Source organism: Nicotiana attenuata, chromosome 11 (assembly GCF_001879085.1).
Source record: "Nicotiana attenuata strain UT chromosome 11, NIATTr2, whole genome shotgun sequence".
Classification (NCBI taxonomy): Eukaryota; Viridiplantae; Streptophyta; class Magnoliopsida; order Solanales; family Solanaceae; genus Nicotiana; species Nicotiana attenuata.
In genome coordinates, this window is record NC_031999.1 from 16,330,698 (window position 1) to 16,350,853 (window position 20,156).

Below are 20,156 nucleotides of genomic sequence, written 5' to 3' on the forward strand. Positions count from 1 at the left end.
TTTTGTATATTACCCGCCCAGTCCATATTCTACCTACAAAAATTGTACCATTCGAAAATCAGGCATTAATGGATCAAAATATTCCTTAAAAACGCGCTAAAATTTAGGAGAGATTCTTGGTGATAATTGATTCTACATTAAATTAAATCTTTAAAAAGGGAAAGGAGATTTCATATCTGCGTTTTTTTCTCCAGAACTACAATTCAAATTCTGAAAAAAAAAGGAACGAACAGATATTCAACTACTAACAGCTAGAAAAACTACGAAAATATTCAACTACTAACAGCTACTAAGATTTGAATTCAAATTGTAGAATTCAAAATTTTCGAGTTTCAACAACTCAAAGTTGAAAAAATATGTTCTTCGTTGTTGCTTCTATCAAATTGTCGATCAGATACATCTCTTCTTCATCTTTTCTTCTTTCAATCTAGAAATAAAAAAAAACATCAACATCGACAACAAATCATGTCCAAAATCGCAATTATGCTACAATTTAATGGCAATTGGGATACCTATGGCAGATTTAGGGATTTTGAAGTGGATGCCATTGTGGTATATGAGAATGCAAGCTACAGTACTCCGATCTCTACAATTGCAGAACAACTATCAATTGATACTGCTGAAAAAATTGTAGAAATCATCGTGAAATCAAATAGTAGATTGTATATAATTTGTAGACAAATTGTAGTTAATTTGTAGATTGTAGATAATTTGTAGATATAATTGTAGATACGTTGTAGATAAATTGTAGATAAACTATTTTATGATTGTAAATATTTTTATTGCTGTTTGTTATGTAATTCTTGGTGAGGGCTTCAACAGATCATATTCATATTGTGATAGATGGTGTGAAGCGGTACATGAATCCTACATTATAACTACTATTAACTACAAAAACTCTACAATTATGTATAAACCCAATTCTACAATTCAAACAAATTTACCTACAGGTTACTTACAGTGAATGTACAAATTACCTACAGTTTAAGTACCTAATATAAAAATAACTACAATTTACCTACAGTTACAGGGCAAACAGGAAACACATCATCCACAATCATGTCTACATTATATCTACATTTTAGACTACAATTAATCTTGGAATGTTCTACATAAACTAAAAACTAACTACAATTACACTACAAACAGTAAATCTAGATGAGGGCTTCAACAGATCATATCCATTACACTACAATTACACTGCAATTACACTACAAATACACGAGAAACAATAAATCCAGAAGAGGGAATTTTGTTTGGTACCCCAAAAAAAAAACTACTAAAGTGTATCTGTTGTCATTGTTTTGCTAGTTCGTGGCGTATTAAAATGTTTGTTGCAACTTTTGATTTCATGTAGACTTTCAGAAAATCAGATCACATGCCACAATTGTTGCAAAGGAAATTGGCACGACATTCAAATATAATGAGATTTCGCTGGCTAATGCATGTTGATTGATCTTGCAATCGTGGATGAAGAACAAGAAAGAATGTGGGGTATGGGTAAAAACGTGGGTGAGGGGGTGAGGGGTAAGGAGAGAGAAACGTGAGATATATGAATATCTTTAATTAAGGAGTAAAAACTGCCCATTAATTAGATATGGATACCTTTAATTAAGGAGTAAAAATAGCCCATTAATTAGACCCTTAATTAAGTATGGTATAGGATTGGTAATTTGGTATACTAAGTGTAATTTACTCAAACCTTAAACATGTAGGGTAAAAAGGTTTCCTATGTGGTATAGGAATGTAAAAATTCCTATATAACCTCCACTTATTCGAGACACAGGCAACACAAGTGTATCAAAATCTATCACAAGTTCGATAGCTAATAATCCAATTATCCAGATAACAAGCCAGAGGACACAGGGTTCCGAACACAAAGTACGAAGAAACATTCTGAACCAAACTATTAGAACTCCAACAGAATCCAAAACTGAATCGATCAGGAAGTAATATTCTTTTCTAGCCTCTCCATTAGAAAAAAAGCTTTGGTCTTTCATTTTGCTCCTTTATGGCAAACCTCAGAAGTAGAGCCTGTATTTTAGGAAAAGAGTACAGTACCTTTCATGTTTAAATGAACTCTTAAAGAGAGGCTTTCAGCCAATAAACCAGAGGTAAATTTGACTACTGTTATCATAGAAATACTTCATTACATATCCTCCTCTGCTAGGAAACGAGTCTAAATTCCACATGCAAACAATTAAAAAAGAATTTGTACAGATAGTTCTTACAATGCACAACCTGTGTCTCCTGCCCACCCAGACTGTAAGGTGCTCGAGCCAACCAGCCCTCATGGGCTTTCCTAGTGACCTCCTGGGTTTCGGTTCCACGACAAATAAGATGGATCTCCAAGTTGCCTGGAAAATAAGAACTTATCAGCTAAACCTTGTATCCTCCAAAGAACTTGGAATTAGAGTCAGATTTCCTTGTTTCTCATGCATATCAATCAACTAGCAGAAAAATATTTAGTATTATGGATGAATGCAGTTTTCATATCCAGCTTTCTCTTTCTAACATCCCAAAAAATGCCAAGTTTCCCGGGAAGAAATTCAACTGTCTACTTGCAAAATGCTCAAAGAATACTACATTTTATACTCCATCTAATTGCGGCAAAAGGAAAAAAATTATTTTATTTTATGGAGATGGGTCCAAAAGCGGATGTAATGTTAAGATCTGGCATTTTATTTGTTCAAAGATGGTCTTATGTGTCTTTATCTTTAGAAATGTGGAATGCACAAAACGAGAAGTATGCTAGCATTATTAGAGAGAGAGAGTACAGGGAGCCCAATTGTCCCTCTTCTCAATACAAATCTTTCCTTCGTCTGATCCTGAAATGTTAAATAACCTACAGCCTATGTATGTTCGCCCACTTAATTGTGAATGATACACACACTCATATGGAGAGTAGAATACCGGAAAATATGGAGCAATATATGGAGTTTTTGGAGTTGTTAGGAAGGAACATGAAGCAATATATGTATCTTTCTGTTTTCATGGACTCTTTCGTACCATCTTGGTGCTTTATCTAATAAAACCTTTACCTTATAAAATAAAATAAAAACATACTAAATTGTTCTCAAAGAACAATCCACCCCACCCCACCCCACCCCACAAAAAAAGGATTTCAACTGCGTAGGAAGGTGTGTATGCTTTGATCACCCAAAAAAATAAAATATGAAGGCGTATATGCCTTGGACTATTGACAGGCAATTCATATGTTTACCAATGAAAGCCATGGATCCTAGCAGCAAGGTAGTTGAATTAAACTGGTGTAACCAATTTTGGATAGACAACTGTTTTCTTTCTAATAGCATCACAAAATGGCAATTCGCCAAGCAAGTTAATTACCAAGTTTGGATAAGGAGCAAATAACGAAGGCTAATGATATATGCAAAAGGGGAGGTTTAAATCTATTTGTGGTCCTATTGTCATCTTCAGAGGTGCTTGTAGGACATATGCTAGAATTCTTAAAACAAAGTTCATGAACTAACTACAAATGGACCACATAGCAAGAAAAATTCAAGGTTGAAGAAGATAGAAATGGTACCTTGGCTTAACTAGATATATAATCATGAAAACCATAGCCAGAAAGATACACAATCCACCTACTGTGAGATAAGCAATACCAAGAAAATCATTCTTCCCACCAAGCCAGCTAGTCGTAGAAAGTACGAGCTTCTTCTTGCCATTGAAACTGTAAGTGTTGTAATTATTTTGCAATATCACATTTATGGCTTCACCCTCCTTAAGATCCACCTCTATTTTCCCATACAACTTCCTAAAAGTTGGAAGAGCAGCAGTACGCATCCAAACAATTAGGTCCTCCTGCTCGCTTAGCTGTTATATGCAAAACATACATAAACATCAATGAGGCGTGACAACTCCCCACGCCAACATAGTATGAACATAACAAATGAAACAAAGAAATGCAATAGTATTATAGGCCAACTGTAGGGAGATGGAAGATGGGAGCTGGAAACTAACCTATAACTTTTTATTTTATGGTTTTAACCATTTAGTATCCAAAACTCATGTGCCTATCACATGTCCCACATGGTACTACCTTTGCCGTTTAACCAAAGCCTTGGGAGACTGCTTGATTTGATTATAAAATTTATATTAATTAGATTAATGATTATTGAATATTTAATCAATCCATAAATTTAGAATGTGAGTGAATTAGTTGAATGAAATTCATATTATTTAACTCTTATGTGGATTGTATGGAATGAGAGAAATATGAGAGCTTTTGAGGGGATTGAAAATGATTTTGTACATTTGAGGAATAGCCTTTTGTCTTTGAATGCTTTTTGGTGCACCCATGAGATCCCTACTTGTATAGACACCCATCATTCTTTGTTTTGAAGAAGATATATCCCGATTTGTTTTCAATGACTCAATTTGAATCTTTGTTCCGTGATGCGTGTCAATATGCAAGGCATACTAGAAACTCTTATCCTATGAGTGATAATAGAAGCACACTCCATTTATTCATTCTGATGTATGAGGTCACACCCAAACTTTTTCTTTGCATGGTAATCGATGGTTTATTACTTTCATTGATTGTTGTACTAGGATGCTTGGGTATATTTGTTAAAGGCCAAAAATGAAGTTTTCTCTTGTTTTCAGACATTTCATAAGATTATTTTGTACTCAGTTTGATGCCAAAATAAAAATCTTGAGAACTGACAATGACAGCATATACATTGATAAAGGACTTGGTGCTTATTTGGAGTGCAATGGGATAGTCCATCAGACTAGTTGTCCTTACCCTAGTTGTCCTTACCCTAATGGACAAAATGGGGCCGCTAAAAGAAAAGAAAAAAGGGCATTTCTTAGAAGTAGCAATATTTCTTATGTTCACCACACATCTACCAAAACCTTATTGGGGGATGCTATTCTAGTGGATGCCTATCTTATCAACATAATGCCACTTAAAACCCTCAATTTTCAAAGTCATCTGGATGCTTAAAGGGAAAGAATGAATATACTGTTCCTCCAAAGGTGTTTGGATGTGTTTGCTTTGTCCACACTAGGAATTCGGAGAAACTTGATCCTGAAGCTATAAAGTGTGCTTTCATTGGGTATTATCTGACACATAAATGTTCCAAATGTTATCATCCTCCCTTTAGGAGATATTTTGTTCGCGTGGATGTTATTTTTCGAGAATCTGAGCTCTAATTCAGTATTATCTTGTTAACTCTTCAGGGGGAGAGCAGTAAGGAGGAAGAGGTGATTCTACCTAGTTCCATTACTGGACCTCTTGATGACATTGTCATAGAGGAAAGTGAAATTGGAAAAAGAATTCAGGGGGAGATTGGTCATTGGATAGGCCTGATTTGAAAACTTACTCAAAGAGAAATAGAATAGAAGAAGCCATCATGCAATCTACCGAAGCTGAACCTTCTTCTACTGTCAGATCTTGTACCACCAAACACCCTTTATCTAATTTTGTCTACTATAATTCTTTGTCTCTCTCCTATAGAGTCTTTCCCTTGTCTATTTCTTCTGTGTCTATCCCTTTATCTAATTTTGTCTACTATAATTCTTTGTCTCTCTCCTATAGAGTCTTTGCCTTGTCTATTTCTTCTGTGTCTATTCCCTAGAATTAGAGGGAAGCTTTTGTAGATCCTAAATGGAAGCAAGCTATGATTGAAGAAATGAAGGCTTTGTCAAAAAATGAAACTTGGAAACTTGACACTTCACCACCACCAAACAAGAAGTTGGTTGGCTGCAAATGGGTCTTCACTATGAAGCACAAAGCTGATGGATCGATTGAAAATTCAAGGCAAAATTGGTGGCTAAGAGATTCACTCAGGCTTATGGAGTGGATTATCAAGAGACATTTGCCCCTGTAGCTAAGATGAATACTTGTATTAGAATTCTTGTCTTGTGCAGCTAATCTTGATTGGGAGTTGCAACAGTTTGATGTGAAGGATGCATTTCTTCATGGAGACTTAGAAGAAGAGGTATATAGGGAGATTCCTCCTGGATTTGATACTGCACAAAGTCAAGGAAAGGTATGCAGATTGAAAAAAAGCCTTGTACGGACTGAAGCAATCTCCTTCGGTTACCAACAAAGCAATGTTGATCACACCCACTTCATAAGACATCAAGCGGTAAACTCACTTTTCTCATAGTTTATGTTGATAACATAGTAATGGCAGGAGATGACAAAAAGGAGATGGCCCGATTGAAAAGTTACTTGCACATGAATTTGAGATCAAGGATATAGGAAAATTACAGTACTTCTTGGCAATTAATGTTGCTAGATCAAAAAGAGGAATCTTTATTTATCAAAGGAAGTATATTTTGGATCTCTTAAAAGAAATTGGTATGACAAGTTGCAGACCCGTAGAACCGGCCATTGAAAGCAATCACCAGTTACAAAGCGGAGTTGGCGAGTCAATTGATAAGGAGAGATATCAAAGGTTGGTTGGAAGACTCATTTATCTCTCCCACACTAGACCAGACATAGCATATTTAGTTAGCCCGGTGAGTCAGTTCATGCATGATCCCCGAGATCCTCATATTCAAGTTGTCTTTCACATTTTGCAGTACCTGAAGTCTGCTCCAGGGAAAGGTCTACTTTTCTCCAAACATGATCACCTCTAAATAGAAGTCTTTATAAACGCGAATTAGGCTGATCTCTAGCTAACAGAAGATCTACATCCGGTTACTATACGCTCGTAGGGGGAAACTTGGTTACTTGGAGAAGCAAGAAGCAACGTATAGTAGCTAGATCAAATGCGGAGGCAGAATATAAAGTTATGGCCTAGGGTGTTCGCGATTTGCTTTGGCTACAAAAATTACTAGAGGAATTGAGACTGTCTAAAAAGGGAAAACTTTCCTTGTACTGTGCCAATAAGGTTGGAATTGAGACTGTTTGAAAAAGGAAAACTTTCCTTGTAGTGTGACAATAAGGTTGTCATCAGTATAGCACATAATCCAGTCCAGCATGACCGACATGTGGAAATTGATCGACACTTCATCAAAGAAAAAATTACAACTGGTGTCTTGAGTTTGTTTCATGTGCCATCGAAAAAAATAGTTGATGTTTTTACCAAGGGTCTCAACAAACTGACTTTTTAAACACTGGTTTGCAAGTTGAGCATGTGCAACATCTTTGCACCAACTTGAGGGGAGTGTTGATTGACTTAATTATTAGGAAAGATTTGATTCTATTGGGATTTGATTTTATTCTGATTGATGGTAATTGATTATAATTTATTTTCTTCCCTAAAATAGGCATACGACCTAGTGTATAAATACCTTCGCTTAAGGATGTAATACATACAAGGAATACATGAAGCCTTTTCTTCTTCTCAATATCTACAGATATAACAAACGGAAGCATCAGGGGTGAAAACTTCCAGCTACTATTACATAGCTATATAATTCTGTAAAATAAGCTAAGAGTCCACATTTTAATGATATACTTCAGCGGGAAGGCGAGTGCTCTGACATCGTTCCTATGGACAGCAAAGTCTATAAAAGGAGTTCTGAACTAGGGCTTTCTAGGTGATGAGAAGTGCCTAGTGTTGCCTTTCTTTGGAGATGGAAGCAAAAACAAGAACTAAACTTGTTCGGACAGGAAATCTCAGCAAATTACAGCTCTTTTTTATCTTGTCTTACACACCTTAGATACACAAACAGACAATGTCACATAAGAAGGCACTCCCAAGCACATGATCAAGAGAACAACAACAACAACAACAACAACTACCCAGTATAGTCCCACAAAGTGGGGTCTGGGAGGGTAATACGTACACAGGCCTTACCCCTACCCGAAAGGGCAGAGAGGCTATTTCCAATCGACCCTCGGCTCAGGAAAGAAAAGGAAAAGGAAAAAGAAAAACAAAAAAGCATTAGTGACTCCAGCAGAAATCGCATAAATAGTTATCTAAACATAAAACCATAAATTAAATGGCATGCAATAATATTGACCAGTAACTACCATAAGGGGGCACAATACAATACGCAAGTCATCTATGGAGAGCCCTACCAAACCCCACCTAGCCCCGGGAATGAAGTACGAAAAGTTCTAGAAGCCCCTATCCTACAACCCTGATACTAGACCTCCAGACTTTCCTATCAAGGGCCATGTCCTCGAAAATCCGCATTATTGCCATGTCCTGCCTAATCACCTCTCCCCAATACTTCTTAGGCCTCCCTCTGCTTCGACTCGAGCCAACCACCGTCAGCCGCTCACAACTCCTTACCGGGGCATCACGGCTTCTCCTCCGCACATGAATATTCCAGAGATGAAAAAAAAAAACAATTCCTTTGATACAAGAAAGCACGGGAAATCACCGCACCTTCTTTTTAATCTCGTCTCGCTAAGGGATGTGTAGACAACATCAGTTTACAACATATCGAACCAGAAGGAGACAACAGTTAATCAGGCTTGCAAGGAACAAGACAGTGGAGGTCTTTGGGGTTTAACGTTTTTGGGATTTTTTTACAAAATGTACCAAGTCTAAGAGGCAAAAGAATTCCAAAGATTGATGGAACTGCTAACAAACAGAGCATCACATAGATGGATCATGATGCTTGGAAGTAGGAGAGGTACGGAAAGTAAGATCTTCTAGGTTATGTCCTATTTGGGTTACTAAAAAGAGAGAACTCGGGCTTCTCATAACTATTAGTCGCAATTTCTAGAGCGTCGAGATAGATATGCTTGTTCATATTGATGGAAGCAACGGACGCGATCCCAACCGCTAATATGATTTGCATAAAAGGAAGTAGCATATTCAGTTGGCTTCATGTACAAAAGGGCGAGAGGAGATAGTATTAAACGCTGGTGGACTGTATTAAACCTATTAGGAATGACATGGTTAATAACACGAACAATAAGGACGTGTTGCACAGTTGGACTCTCAGAAGAAGGCGAACGAGATGTAGAACATGAGATGCAACTCTTTTGGCCTTTATGTGGGCATCCTGGAAGGAGATAACAAGAGAACAATTGAAGGGATGGTAAATGAGCTTGTACAGTTGAGGCCATTCCTTTCACTTTTGGGGTTCTCTTTTTTGGTAAGGTCCTTTTCCTTTTGGTCAATTATAGTGCACCGACAAAGTTCCAGTTGATATAAATGATTAGATGTCATTCCTAGAGAACAATATTATTATGTAGGTTCTTTATTTTTTATACACTACTTTATACTGAATTCTTTTTTCACAAAAACAACAATTATTACTTTACTAGAACAGTGATAAATATGAAGGGAGATTAGACGGCTTATTGTGCCTAAATGCAACCCATTGAGATATCCAAGCTCAGTCTTCAAGAGATTGACATGATGTATGAAGATGTGACACAGAAGCAAAATAAGATGTTTGAATTGGATGAATGATGCAAAAGTAATATGTAATAAAAATATCACCTAACAAAGTGAAAGTAAGCTCATTTAACAGTATTGAGACCAAGCTACCAGCCAATGCTATATTGAAGTGAATGATGGTTAACATATCCACAAGATGAGCATCATATAACTATGAATACTAGAATGGAAAATGATCATAACTAGCAGATGCTACAAGTACCGTAGAGGATAAACTGAGAATCACCTGTGATGGTTTGGTTATTTCCTATGTTAAACACCACATGCTTTGGTCGTAAATGCGACATTATGATGATTGAAAGCGCTAAAAAGAGAGGAAGTAGAACTAAAATCACATTGAGAGAAGTTCCTTCCAAAGACTTACAATCCTAGGGAAAGAATGCAGAACGAAAGCAAATGATCCATATACATAATACCATTTTAGTTTGGACTAAAGTTTAGTTTATTATTCAGTTTTCTATTATTTAGTTACTCCCTCCGGTCCACTTTAAGTGGGTTTTTGGCTATTTTCACACATATTAAGGAATTCACCTTTTAGCATTAACAATGAAATTGTCCATATTAACCTTAATTTGCTCATTGGAAATATAACAAACTACTCCTAGGCTCTTTACTCCAAGGGCAATGATACAACCTAGGGAGAACCACACCCCAAAAGCTAGCTATTAAGGTGGGAGAGCCCAAGGCTATATAAACCCCACATCAACACTTTGTAGTACCGATGTGGGACTCAAGTCCCATTCCTAGCAATAGTTCATAACAGGCAACTTTGGAAAGAAGAAGTTAATTCCTTCTTGATATCTGAAAAAAATCAAATATTGTGAACCACAAAAAAAAGGCCACAAAATCACTTAAAGTGGACCGGAGGGAGTATTATTATTACACTTACATTAGGTTCGAAATTTGTCATGAGTCCTTTTAGTCTAGTTAGTCTTGGATGCTTAGAGATAGTTGAAGAGAACCTCTAGCTTTACAGAGCCCCTTATCTGCAAGCAGCGTAGTATTGAAATGATTTGAGCTTGGATAGAATGGAATAGTTAGATAGGATTTATATAGTCGACCTCAACTTTGTCGGGGACTTCAGCAACAAGAAAAACTTTGTTGGGGATCGAGGTGTTTGCTAGAGATACACAAGCACGGAATATCACACACAAAAGACACTCTGAAACACATGATCAACAAAATAGGAGCTCATTAACTCTTTTCGGCCCACTCGTCTCTAAGGCAGTTGGCATAGACCTATTTACATTATTATGACACATTGCGACTTGATCTCCAACGAACCTTCGGCTGTATAAGAAGTTCCTTTCTTTCCTTCCTTGTTCTCTACTGAAAACAATTGATTCTCTCCTTCTCTAATCTCAAGGCACTCAGTTCTTTACAACTCTCTCTCTCTCTAACCCCTACCACCCCCCAAGGTTTAATTTGCTCATTATTGGAAAATAATGGACAGATGGAAAAATAAAAGATAGCAAAGGAGGGGACATGAGATCAAAGAATGGAGGGTTCTCCACCAAACAAAAGAATCATGAATCCATGTCAAACTTCTTAAATTATCAAATGCATCCCAAAATTTGGCTTTGTTTCATGAAAAAAACAAGTGGAAACATCATTTCTTTGTGCCAAAATCAAGGCCTATACTGAATAGTTCCAGAAGAAAGAAAACAAGAATACTTTTCAATAATTGTTCCCATCTAAGTTGCTCGGACACGGGTGCGGATCCAGAGGTTGGATCATTCGAGATGTAAATTCTAAGATTCGAGGATACAGATCCTAGTATAGATACGGGTTCGGGGATTCGGCTAAAAATAATTTTAAAAAAACAAAAATATAATAATATCTCTAAATTATGAGAAAATTTTATGGAATACTTACGTATAGCTTGTAAAGTATGAATTTCTTTTTTATTCTCAAGTTGTAGAAAAGTAAAGGATTGATTTCCTAGATAAGGTATGTTATTTTCTTCAAATTGACCCTAGTTTTGGTTCATATTTTGGGAATCAAATTATATCTCGTCTCTAATTTTTCTGTCCATCATGGTCAAAGTACCCAAAATTGTTTGACCAGATCTGGTAAGGATCCCATACCCACACCCATACTAGTGCAGTGTCGATACGGGTGCGTCACCTAAACTGCCGTGTTGAAGCAACTTAGGTTCCCATTGCTTCGAAAATTTGAAAACCAAATAAGTGTCACCAATCACGCCTTAAGCTTCCAACATGACAATCATAGCATTACTTTGTCTCTTTATCTTTTTCTTTTAGCAGCAAGAAAGAAGTTAAAAGCAAGTACATTTCTGACTACTTCTACTTCTGAAGAGTGGAGTCAATCGCATAGGTCCACGAGGCAATCCATTTATTAAGACTTGAAGAGTTGATAAGCATATATGAGAGAAAAATTAGCCCCTCTAACAAAATATCAATTTAGCAGTTATGAAAAATTTCAGATTAAAAATCACATATTATATATAGGCATGTGGTGACAGGATTGTGGCTTCAATACTAAGACTGCAAAAAAGTTTGAGAGATATATTTAAGTTAATTCCCAACTATGCAAAAGCTTACTGATTTGTTATAATCAAGCTTGCCACCCCCAATGAGAGTCCCATTCTGGAAGTTCCTTGGGAAGACATTTTTCCCAAACTTGTGATCCCTATCGCTCTTCCAAGCAATATCTTTCTTGTTTACAGGCAATTGCTGATTGCTGCGAGAAAAGATGTAAGTATCATTAAACAAACTCCAAGCTATTAGGCCACAAGGAACAATTGGAAGCCCATTTGATTTGTCTTCAGGTTCACAGGAACCGGTGTCATCCATTTTACTTGGATTCTTCAATTGTTGGTCACTTCGACTCTTCACATATCTGAATAAGCATCAAGGTTAAAACATGAAAACCTATCAATGAACCATCAGTCAACAGAAAAAACAGGTAAAATTCCATCACGTAACATAATTATAAGCTGATAGGAAGGTCTTGCTTCTCGGAAAAGGAACTACATCTCTGTAACATGGAAATCATGTATAGGACAATCCAAAATAGTCATTAACTATATTAATATTCATAATAATAGACCAAAGTTGCGGTCATGTTATTTGGTAAACTCCATCAACTGGATTCTAGACCACCAAAAAGAAGCTGTTAATTTTCACATAGTAAAGCATCTCTTCACAAGCACCTGCGATGATTCTGATAGAAGTTGTCAAGCTGATAATACACATAAATCGGCTGCTTCATATTTTTTGGTACCTAAAATAGTCAAAAACAAAATAAAATTACTACTTTGAACAGCGAGACTAAACAATGACAATAAGAAAATAACAAACTGTGCAGCTCGGAGGACACATACTGTCATAGTTCTTTTACATGTTTTACTTTTAGAACTTTGTATGTAGCCAACTTCATCATCAGTTGAATTTTTTGGTATGCACTCAGCATCATATCGATCAATGATCTCAACAACCTGATAAATTGCCACATGATTCAGATTTAAGAATTTGAAAAATAAGAAATAAGAAGTCTTAAGTTGTAATTTAGGACATACATCTCGAGAAGCAAACAGGGATACCACTCCAATTGGAATGAAAACAACACCGACAAGCAAAAAAGCAGAAATCACCTGCCAATTAAGGAAAATAAATTATAAAATGATGTCACATAGTTTTGAACTAATTACTGGTGAAGATAAATTGCCAACTAACCCATTTTGGTGTGAGGATTGGCTTACATGCTGGAAGTTCCTGCTGCGTAAACCTTGAATCTGAAGTAAAATGCAAGTCAAATAAAAAAAAAAGTTAAAAAAAATCGCTCAAAAGCAGCAATTTCTGCCTCATCATAGAATCGAATTAATTGAAGGATGGTATAAATTATCATAGGGATCAACTTCTTAATTAAAGGCACAAAGTCAGAGCAGTAGCTTTATAAAAAGAAGAAAAAGGGGGAAAATAGAGAGAAACAAACACTTAGGTCGCTTGGAATTTCTTCTAGCTGCTGTATTATCGGCAGATCCGGCACTCGATGATGGAGCGGCGTTTGAGTTCATTACTCCAGCTGATTTTCAAGTTGCAAATAATTAGCCCCAAAAAGGAAACATAAAAAAAAGTTTTTCTGAGTTGAAATGCTGGATATAATCCAAGTTTCTGTCCGATGAATAGGGGCAGTGCCGATCAGCAGTTGTGGTCAAACCAAGTACTCGATGGACTTCAGACCCGGTTTACGCTTACGTCTGGAACCTTTTTCGAGTTCCCACTGTCACAAGATAAGAGTATTAGAGGGGTAACCATGGACAAGTTTTATTGTGTGTCTCACACAACTTATATTAGTTGTGTGATACTCTTTTTTTTCTCATAATGTGGACAGCAATCTTAGACTTCTGGGTCCATAAAACTATGAGACAAAAAAGGTGCCTCATACAACTAGTGTCAGTTGCATGAGACACAAAATAAAATTTTTCGGTAACCATCTTTAGACTTGACGAAAAATTAGAAAATATATCATTTCTTGCAGAAAATTATTTTTCATAAAAATTATGTAAGTAGTATTTTTTTTATGAAAAAGGAGAAAAATGACTTTCCTCATCTTTGAACGAAAATATTTTTTTTTTACAATTATATTACTCTCTCTTAACTTTATAATCAATACTTAATATTATTTTCAGTTTTTAATACTTATAAATTTTATTACTCCCTCCGGTCCAAAATAAGTGATTTTTTGGCATTTTTCTTGTGGTCCAAAATAAGTAATTTTTACAGATTTCAAGAATGAATTAATTATTTTTTTCCTACATTGTCCTTGGAGTAAATAGTGTTGGAATATGTGTTAGGAGTGTTTATGTGAGATAGTAAAGGTTAATATAGTCAATTCCATTGCTAATTAATGCTAAAAGGTGGATTTCTTAATTTGTGTGAAAACATCCAAACAAGGAGGGAGTAGTATTATACTGTTTGATACTCAGCTATTCAAATTATCCCTCTAAAAATATTTTTATTATGTTAATAGATTCGTTGATTTCATCATTATCAGCCTTATTGGCCTGACATAAACAAAACCATCAACTTAAACATTTTTTTTCAATAATCAACTTAAACATAAAACATTTCATTGGTTCTATCGAGATTTCAACATATAATTTTTAGTATAAATAATCAAGGTAAAACATAACCCATAAACTTTGTAGTATTTAGTAATAATCTTGTTGACTTGATTTGAGCAAAACATTGTCATAGACAATGAGTTCGCATGGTAATACTTGCACAAGCTTGTCTCTAAAAACATAAGCTTACAATTTAAAAACATAAACATTATCAAAAAAGTCAATGAATAACCCACGACCCGCGACAGCCATGGTTGTTTCTGAAAAGTTGCAAATTTTCAGAAATAGTGTCAAAAAGTGACTATAAATTCGCTTTGATCCCAGTTTTTTTCCTTACGAAATTTTCAGAACTTCTTCTCTTCTACACAAATAAACTCCAGTGTGATTTACATGTATTGAGTGGTTTGCAGTTCACCAATGTTTTAGGTACCGATAGCTAGTGAGTCAAATCGTTCTATCCTAGGAGGATAATATTCCAACACCTTGCGTACTTGAGGGGAATAATTTCCTTAAGGACACATTGTGCATCCAATGGGCTCGATTTCATTCCGAAATTTATTTGTCAGATTATGTTTCCGTTTATTTCCAGTTCCTGCTTTACTTCTGGTTTTCCTGTTTCTATTTTTTTTTTTTGTTACAGGAAATGTACTGTTTCATAATATTATAGTTAATACAGATTGATAACAATCTTAAGGAAATTATTTTATATTTTAATCTGTATTCTGTTTTCTGGAGATTAAAACCTTTGTGGTTTTCTACTCCTTGTGAATTTTTCTATTTCTGATTTGAAGATATAAAAACTTCATCATAAAGTTCACAATTCAGAAACAATTTGAAGAACATAAAAACTACATCATTTTTCTTGTGAAACAGTATATATAAACTTCGATTTTTGTATTGTTTGTTATTAATTGCAGCACTGTTTACTGTTTTGTTTTTTTGCCATTAAGTAAATTGTTATGTTGTTTGTCAACTATTGATAGTGAAAAAACGGCAATTGGTAATGGAGCTCTTTCTGCGACTGTTGCGGCAACGACAATAGCCTCGTTAAGCGAACTACTGTGCCACCGGTGAAAAAATCGGGGAAATTTTCTGGAGCCAACTTCTAAGGATGGCAGCAAAGGGTGTTCTTTTGGCTTATCACGCAAGGTATGCAGAAGTTCACTAATGAAGACCCTCCAGTGCCTGCTGCCGACATGCTGGATAATGAAAAATTTGTGATTGTTGATGCGTGGAAACAGGCAGATTTTTCTTGCAAAGGCTACATCCTAAGTGATTTGGAGGATGATTTGTACGATGTCTACAGTGCTATGAATACTTCGAAAGAATTGTGGGATGCACTTGAGAAGAAGTACAAGACAAAAGATACGTGCCTGAACAAGTTTGTGATTGCCAAGTTTCTAGACTACAAAATGATAGACATCAAAATTGTTGGAACCCAAGTTCAAGAGCTTCAACTTATTTTTCACGACCTTATTGCCGAATGTATAGTAGTGAATGAAGCATTTCACGTGGCTGCAATGATTGAAAAATTGCCTCCTTTGTGGAGAGATTTTAAAAATTATCTAAAGCACAAGCGCAAAGAAATGAAGTTGGAAGATCTTGTGATTTGTCTCAAGATTGAGGAAGATAACAAAACAGCCGAGAAGAAGTCATGTGGAAATTCAACGATTATGGGAGCAAATATCGTTGAAGAGGCTGCTCCAAAAAGTAAGAAAAGAAAGACGTCTTCTGGTGGACTGATCGTTTTGCTTTTTAGATTCTCGTTCCCCTAATTAAGACTCCTCGTATGTACCTTTACTGTTTTATGACTTGCGGGGTATGGTTGACTTGGATTTGAAGGGTTCAGGTTAAATTCGGAACACTTAGTTCCTTGATAGTGGCCTTTAATGGTCAAGTTTGACTTGAGTCAACATTTTGAGTAAACGACCTCGGAACCGGGATTTGACGATCCCAATAGGTTCGTATGATAATTTTGGACGTCGGCATATGTTCGGATCAAGTTTCGGATGACCCGATGCATTTCAGAGCTTAATATTGGAAGTTGGCATATTGAAGGTTTTTCAAGTTCTTTAAGTTTGGTTTGGAGTAGAATTTAGAGTTATCGAGGTCCGCTTGGAATTCTGATCTTGGGAATAGTTCTGTACAGTTATTTATGACTTGTACGCAAAATTTAGTGTCATTTCGAGTAGTTGAAGGATGATTCGACACGTTCGGAGTTAGTTAAAAAGCTTGAAGTTCATAATTTGATTCGATTTGGTTTAGGGTGAGATTCTTATTTTTGGTGTTGTTTTATGCGTTCTGAGGGCTCTAGCAGGTCCGTTCTACGTTTAAGAACTTGTTGGTATATTTGGACGAGGCTCCGAGGGCCTCGGGTGCTATTCAGATGATGTGCAGAACATGTTGGAACTTGGGAGAATAGCTGAAGGCTACTAGCATCTGGTGCATTCGCACTTGCGATGGGAATGGCTGTAGGAGCGGCACCGCAGGTGCGGTGCCTTGTTCGCAAAAGCGAAAAGTGACCAGCTAGGCATGGGTTCACAGGTGCGGGAGCCTGGGCGCAGGTGCGCACCCGCAGGCGCGAGATTCTTTCTGCAGAAGCGGAAGTATGGGGTTGGCGGCGATCCACTTTTCCCCAAAAGTGGGCTCGTAGAAGCGAGCTTTGGTCCGTATAAGTGAGGGGAGTTGGCCTTGGCAAGGGCCGCACCTGCGATGACTTTTTCCGTAGGAGCGAAGCCGCAGGTGCGAGTAACTATTTTTGCCGCAAGTGCGAAAATTGCTGGGTAAAAGGGGTGCATTTAAATCGGACTTAAGTTCTTTTTCTCTCATTTTTACTTGGGGTGGTCGATTATGGAGCTCCTGGAGAGGGATTTTTTACCTATCATCGTAAGGTAAGTAATTACTACTTAATTTGAGTTTAATACACAGATTTTGGGTAGATTTTAACATAGAAATTATGGAAAAACCTAGATTTTTTTATTTATAAAAATGGGATTAGAACACGAAAATGAATATGAAATTGAGTAGAAATTATATATTTGGATTCGTAAGGTTCTGGGTGACATTTATCTTCAAAAAAATTCGGAATCCGGGCACGTGGGTCCGGGGTAAATTTTAGGATTCTTCCAATTTGGGTAATTACTCTAATAGCTAAATTTTGAACTTTTGAGTATATATTGATTAATTTATGCAATATTTGGCTAGTTTCGGATTGTTCCGCACCGACTTCAGGCTTTTAGGGTGGTTAGTGGACCGGGAAGTGAACTTGGGAACGAGGTAAGTCTCTTGCCTAACCTTGTAAGAGAGAATTTACCCCCTAGGTGTTTAAATTGCTATTTGCTACTAATTGTGGATGCTACGTACGCACGAAGTTACGAGAGTCCGTACGTAACTAGAATTCATGTTATGTCCGGGTAGATATAGGTCTTTATTATGCTATTACTTGTACTATTTGGACCCAACTTGTTAGATTCATTACTTGTATTGGTAAGTAAAACTTGGTTAAAAATTATGTTAAACCGAACTTCATTACATAGAGGGTTGACGCAAATGTTTAATTATTGATAGAAAATGTATCCTTTCATGGGTTTACCTCAGAGATGTATATGTGAAATTTGAAATTCAAAAAGTTTCTCTATTCATGTGGATCGGGCCGAACGCCTCGGCAATATTTATATATATATGGGATGCATCCATGGATCGAAACGTATGACCTCGGTATTGTATGTACACGAATATTATGGGTCGGGCCGTACGACCTCGACATAACTCGTACGTATTGTCACTCGGAGTCCTATTTCACTTGACATATCTGTCATGACTTGAGAATTTTATACGACATGTTAAGCCCTACTCGTTGAGAATATTATGTGATTGTTGGGGACTTTTAATTGCTATTTGATAAATGATCATTTAGTTATTGTCTCTTATTCCATTACTGAGGTTGATTTTCATGCCTATTAAATAATCTTGTACATTATGTATTTTGACCACCAGTAAGTGTCGAAGTCGACCCCTCATCACTACTTCTTCGAGGTTAGACTAGATACTTACTGGATACATGTTGTTTATGTACTCACGCTACACTTCTGCACTAATCGTGCAGATCTGAGGTAGGTACATCTGGCGGTCCTTAAGGCGCGTACCCTCGCTACCTAGAGGCTTACTGGTGAGCTGCTCTCTATGCCTGTAACGACCCGATTGGTTGTTTTGGGCATTTGCACAGCGCTCGGTAGTTTGGGGCATAAGTAGCTCTGTATGATATATTATGACTTGTGTGAATCGTCGGTTTTGGTTTTCAGGTTATTCGGAATTAATTTAGAAGAATGAATTTCATGATTTAAGCTTTAATGTTAGAATAGTTGACCAAGTTTGACTTTTTAATATTTGGCCTTGGATTAGAGTTTTGATGGTTCCGTTAGGTCCGGATGGTGATTTTTGACTCGGGCGTATGCCCGAGTTTGCATTTGGATATTTTTAGAAGGTTTCAGCATTAATTAGAAAAAGTTAGAAATTTGAAGGTTTGGAAAGTTCATAAGTTTGACCGAGAGTTGACTTTGAGGATATCGGATTCAGATTGTGGCTCTGGGAATTGGACTAGCTTTGTTATGTCACTTGAGACTTGTGTGAAAATTTGAGTTCATTATGGGTTGTTTGATATGTTTCGCCGCGAGTTTTGGAAGTTGAAGGTTCAAAGTTCATTTAAGTTTGATTTGAGGTGCGATTCCTCATTTCGATGTTGTTATGTGTGAATTGGGGCCTCGGGTAGGTCCGTGTTATGTTATGGACTTGTTGGTATATTTGGACGAGGTTCCGAGGGGCTAGGGTGAGTTTCGGACGAGGTTCGGATCATTTTAGTCATGTTGCATTGCTGAAGAGGAGCTGGTTCTGGTGTTGCGCACCTGCGATTGGTCTTGCGTAGGTGCAGTGGACGTAGAAGCAAGGGAATTGGCGCACCTGCGAAGAAGGCTAGGTTGGGGAATCATCGCAGATGCAGAGTAGGAAGCACACATGTGTGCGCGCAGAAGCGTGATCATTGGCGCAGAAAAGAAGTCTTGGCCTGGAAGCAGAGTCCGCAGGTGCGGAAGTTGGGCGCTGAAGCGTGACCGCAGAAGCGCAGAATTGACCGTAGAAGCGGTGGATGTTGATTTTGGGCCTATTCACAGAAGCGAAGGTTGGGTTGCACATTCGAGTCTGCGGAAGCGGGAGTTTGTTCGCAAATACGAAAATTGCTGGGCAGAAGCTATAAAATCAAGGGTTGTCCATTTTTACCATATTTAGAGCTATGGTGCTCAATTGAGATGATTTTTAGGCGATTTTCACCATATTGATTAGGGTAAGTGTTCTCTACTCGATTTTGGTTATATTTTATGAATCTATCTTCGTTTTTGGTAATTGCATTGTGAACTTTCATAGAAAATTTGGGGGGTTTTGCCCAAAGTTTCATAAAGTGAATTTTTAAGTTTCGAACATTGATTCGGAGTCGAATTTGGGTGAAACTAGTATGGTTAGACTCGTAATTGAATGGGTTGTCGGATTTAGTGAGTTTTGTCGGGTTTCGAGGTACGGGCCCAGGTTTGACGTTTTGGTTGACTTTGGGGTTGGATTAAAAGATTTGACCTTTATCATTTTGAATTATTTCCTTAGGCATGATTTGATGTTCTTGAGTCATTTTTGGCTAGTTTCGAGCCGTTCGGAGGTCGATACGCACGGGATGCATTTTT

At 37.0% G+C, this 20,156-nt stretch overlaps 1 protein-coding gene across 1 annotated transcript; it reads right to left on the reverse strand.

Moving 5' to 3' along the window:
• Nucleotides 1,941-13,609, reverse strand: LOC109234177 (ALA-interacting subunit 1-like). The gene is made up of 8 exons (XM_019400058.1): nucleotides 13,302-13,609; nucleotides 13,043-13,101; nucleotides 12,886-12,960; nucleotides 12,691-12,804; nucleotides 12,520-12,590; nucleotides 11,909-12,206; nucleotides 3,548-3,837; nucleotides 1,941-2,357 (listed from the first exon to the last, which is right to left on the reverse strand). The coding sequence occupies exons 1-8, from the start codon at nucleotides 13,381-13,383 to the stop codon at nucleotides 2,303-2,305; spliced, it is 1,044 nt and encodes a 347-aa protein (XP_019255603.1). The 5' UTR covers nucleotides 13,384-13,609; the 3' UTR covers nucleotides 1,941-2,302.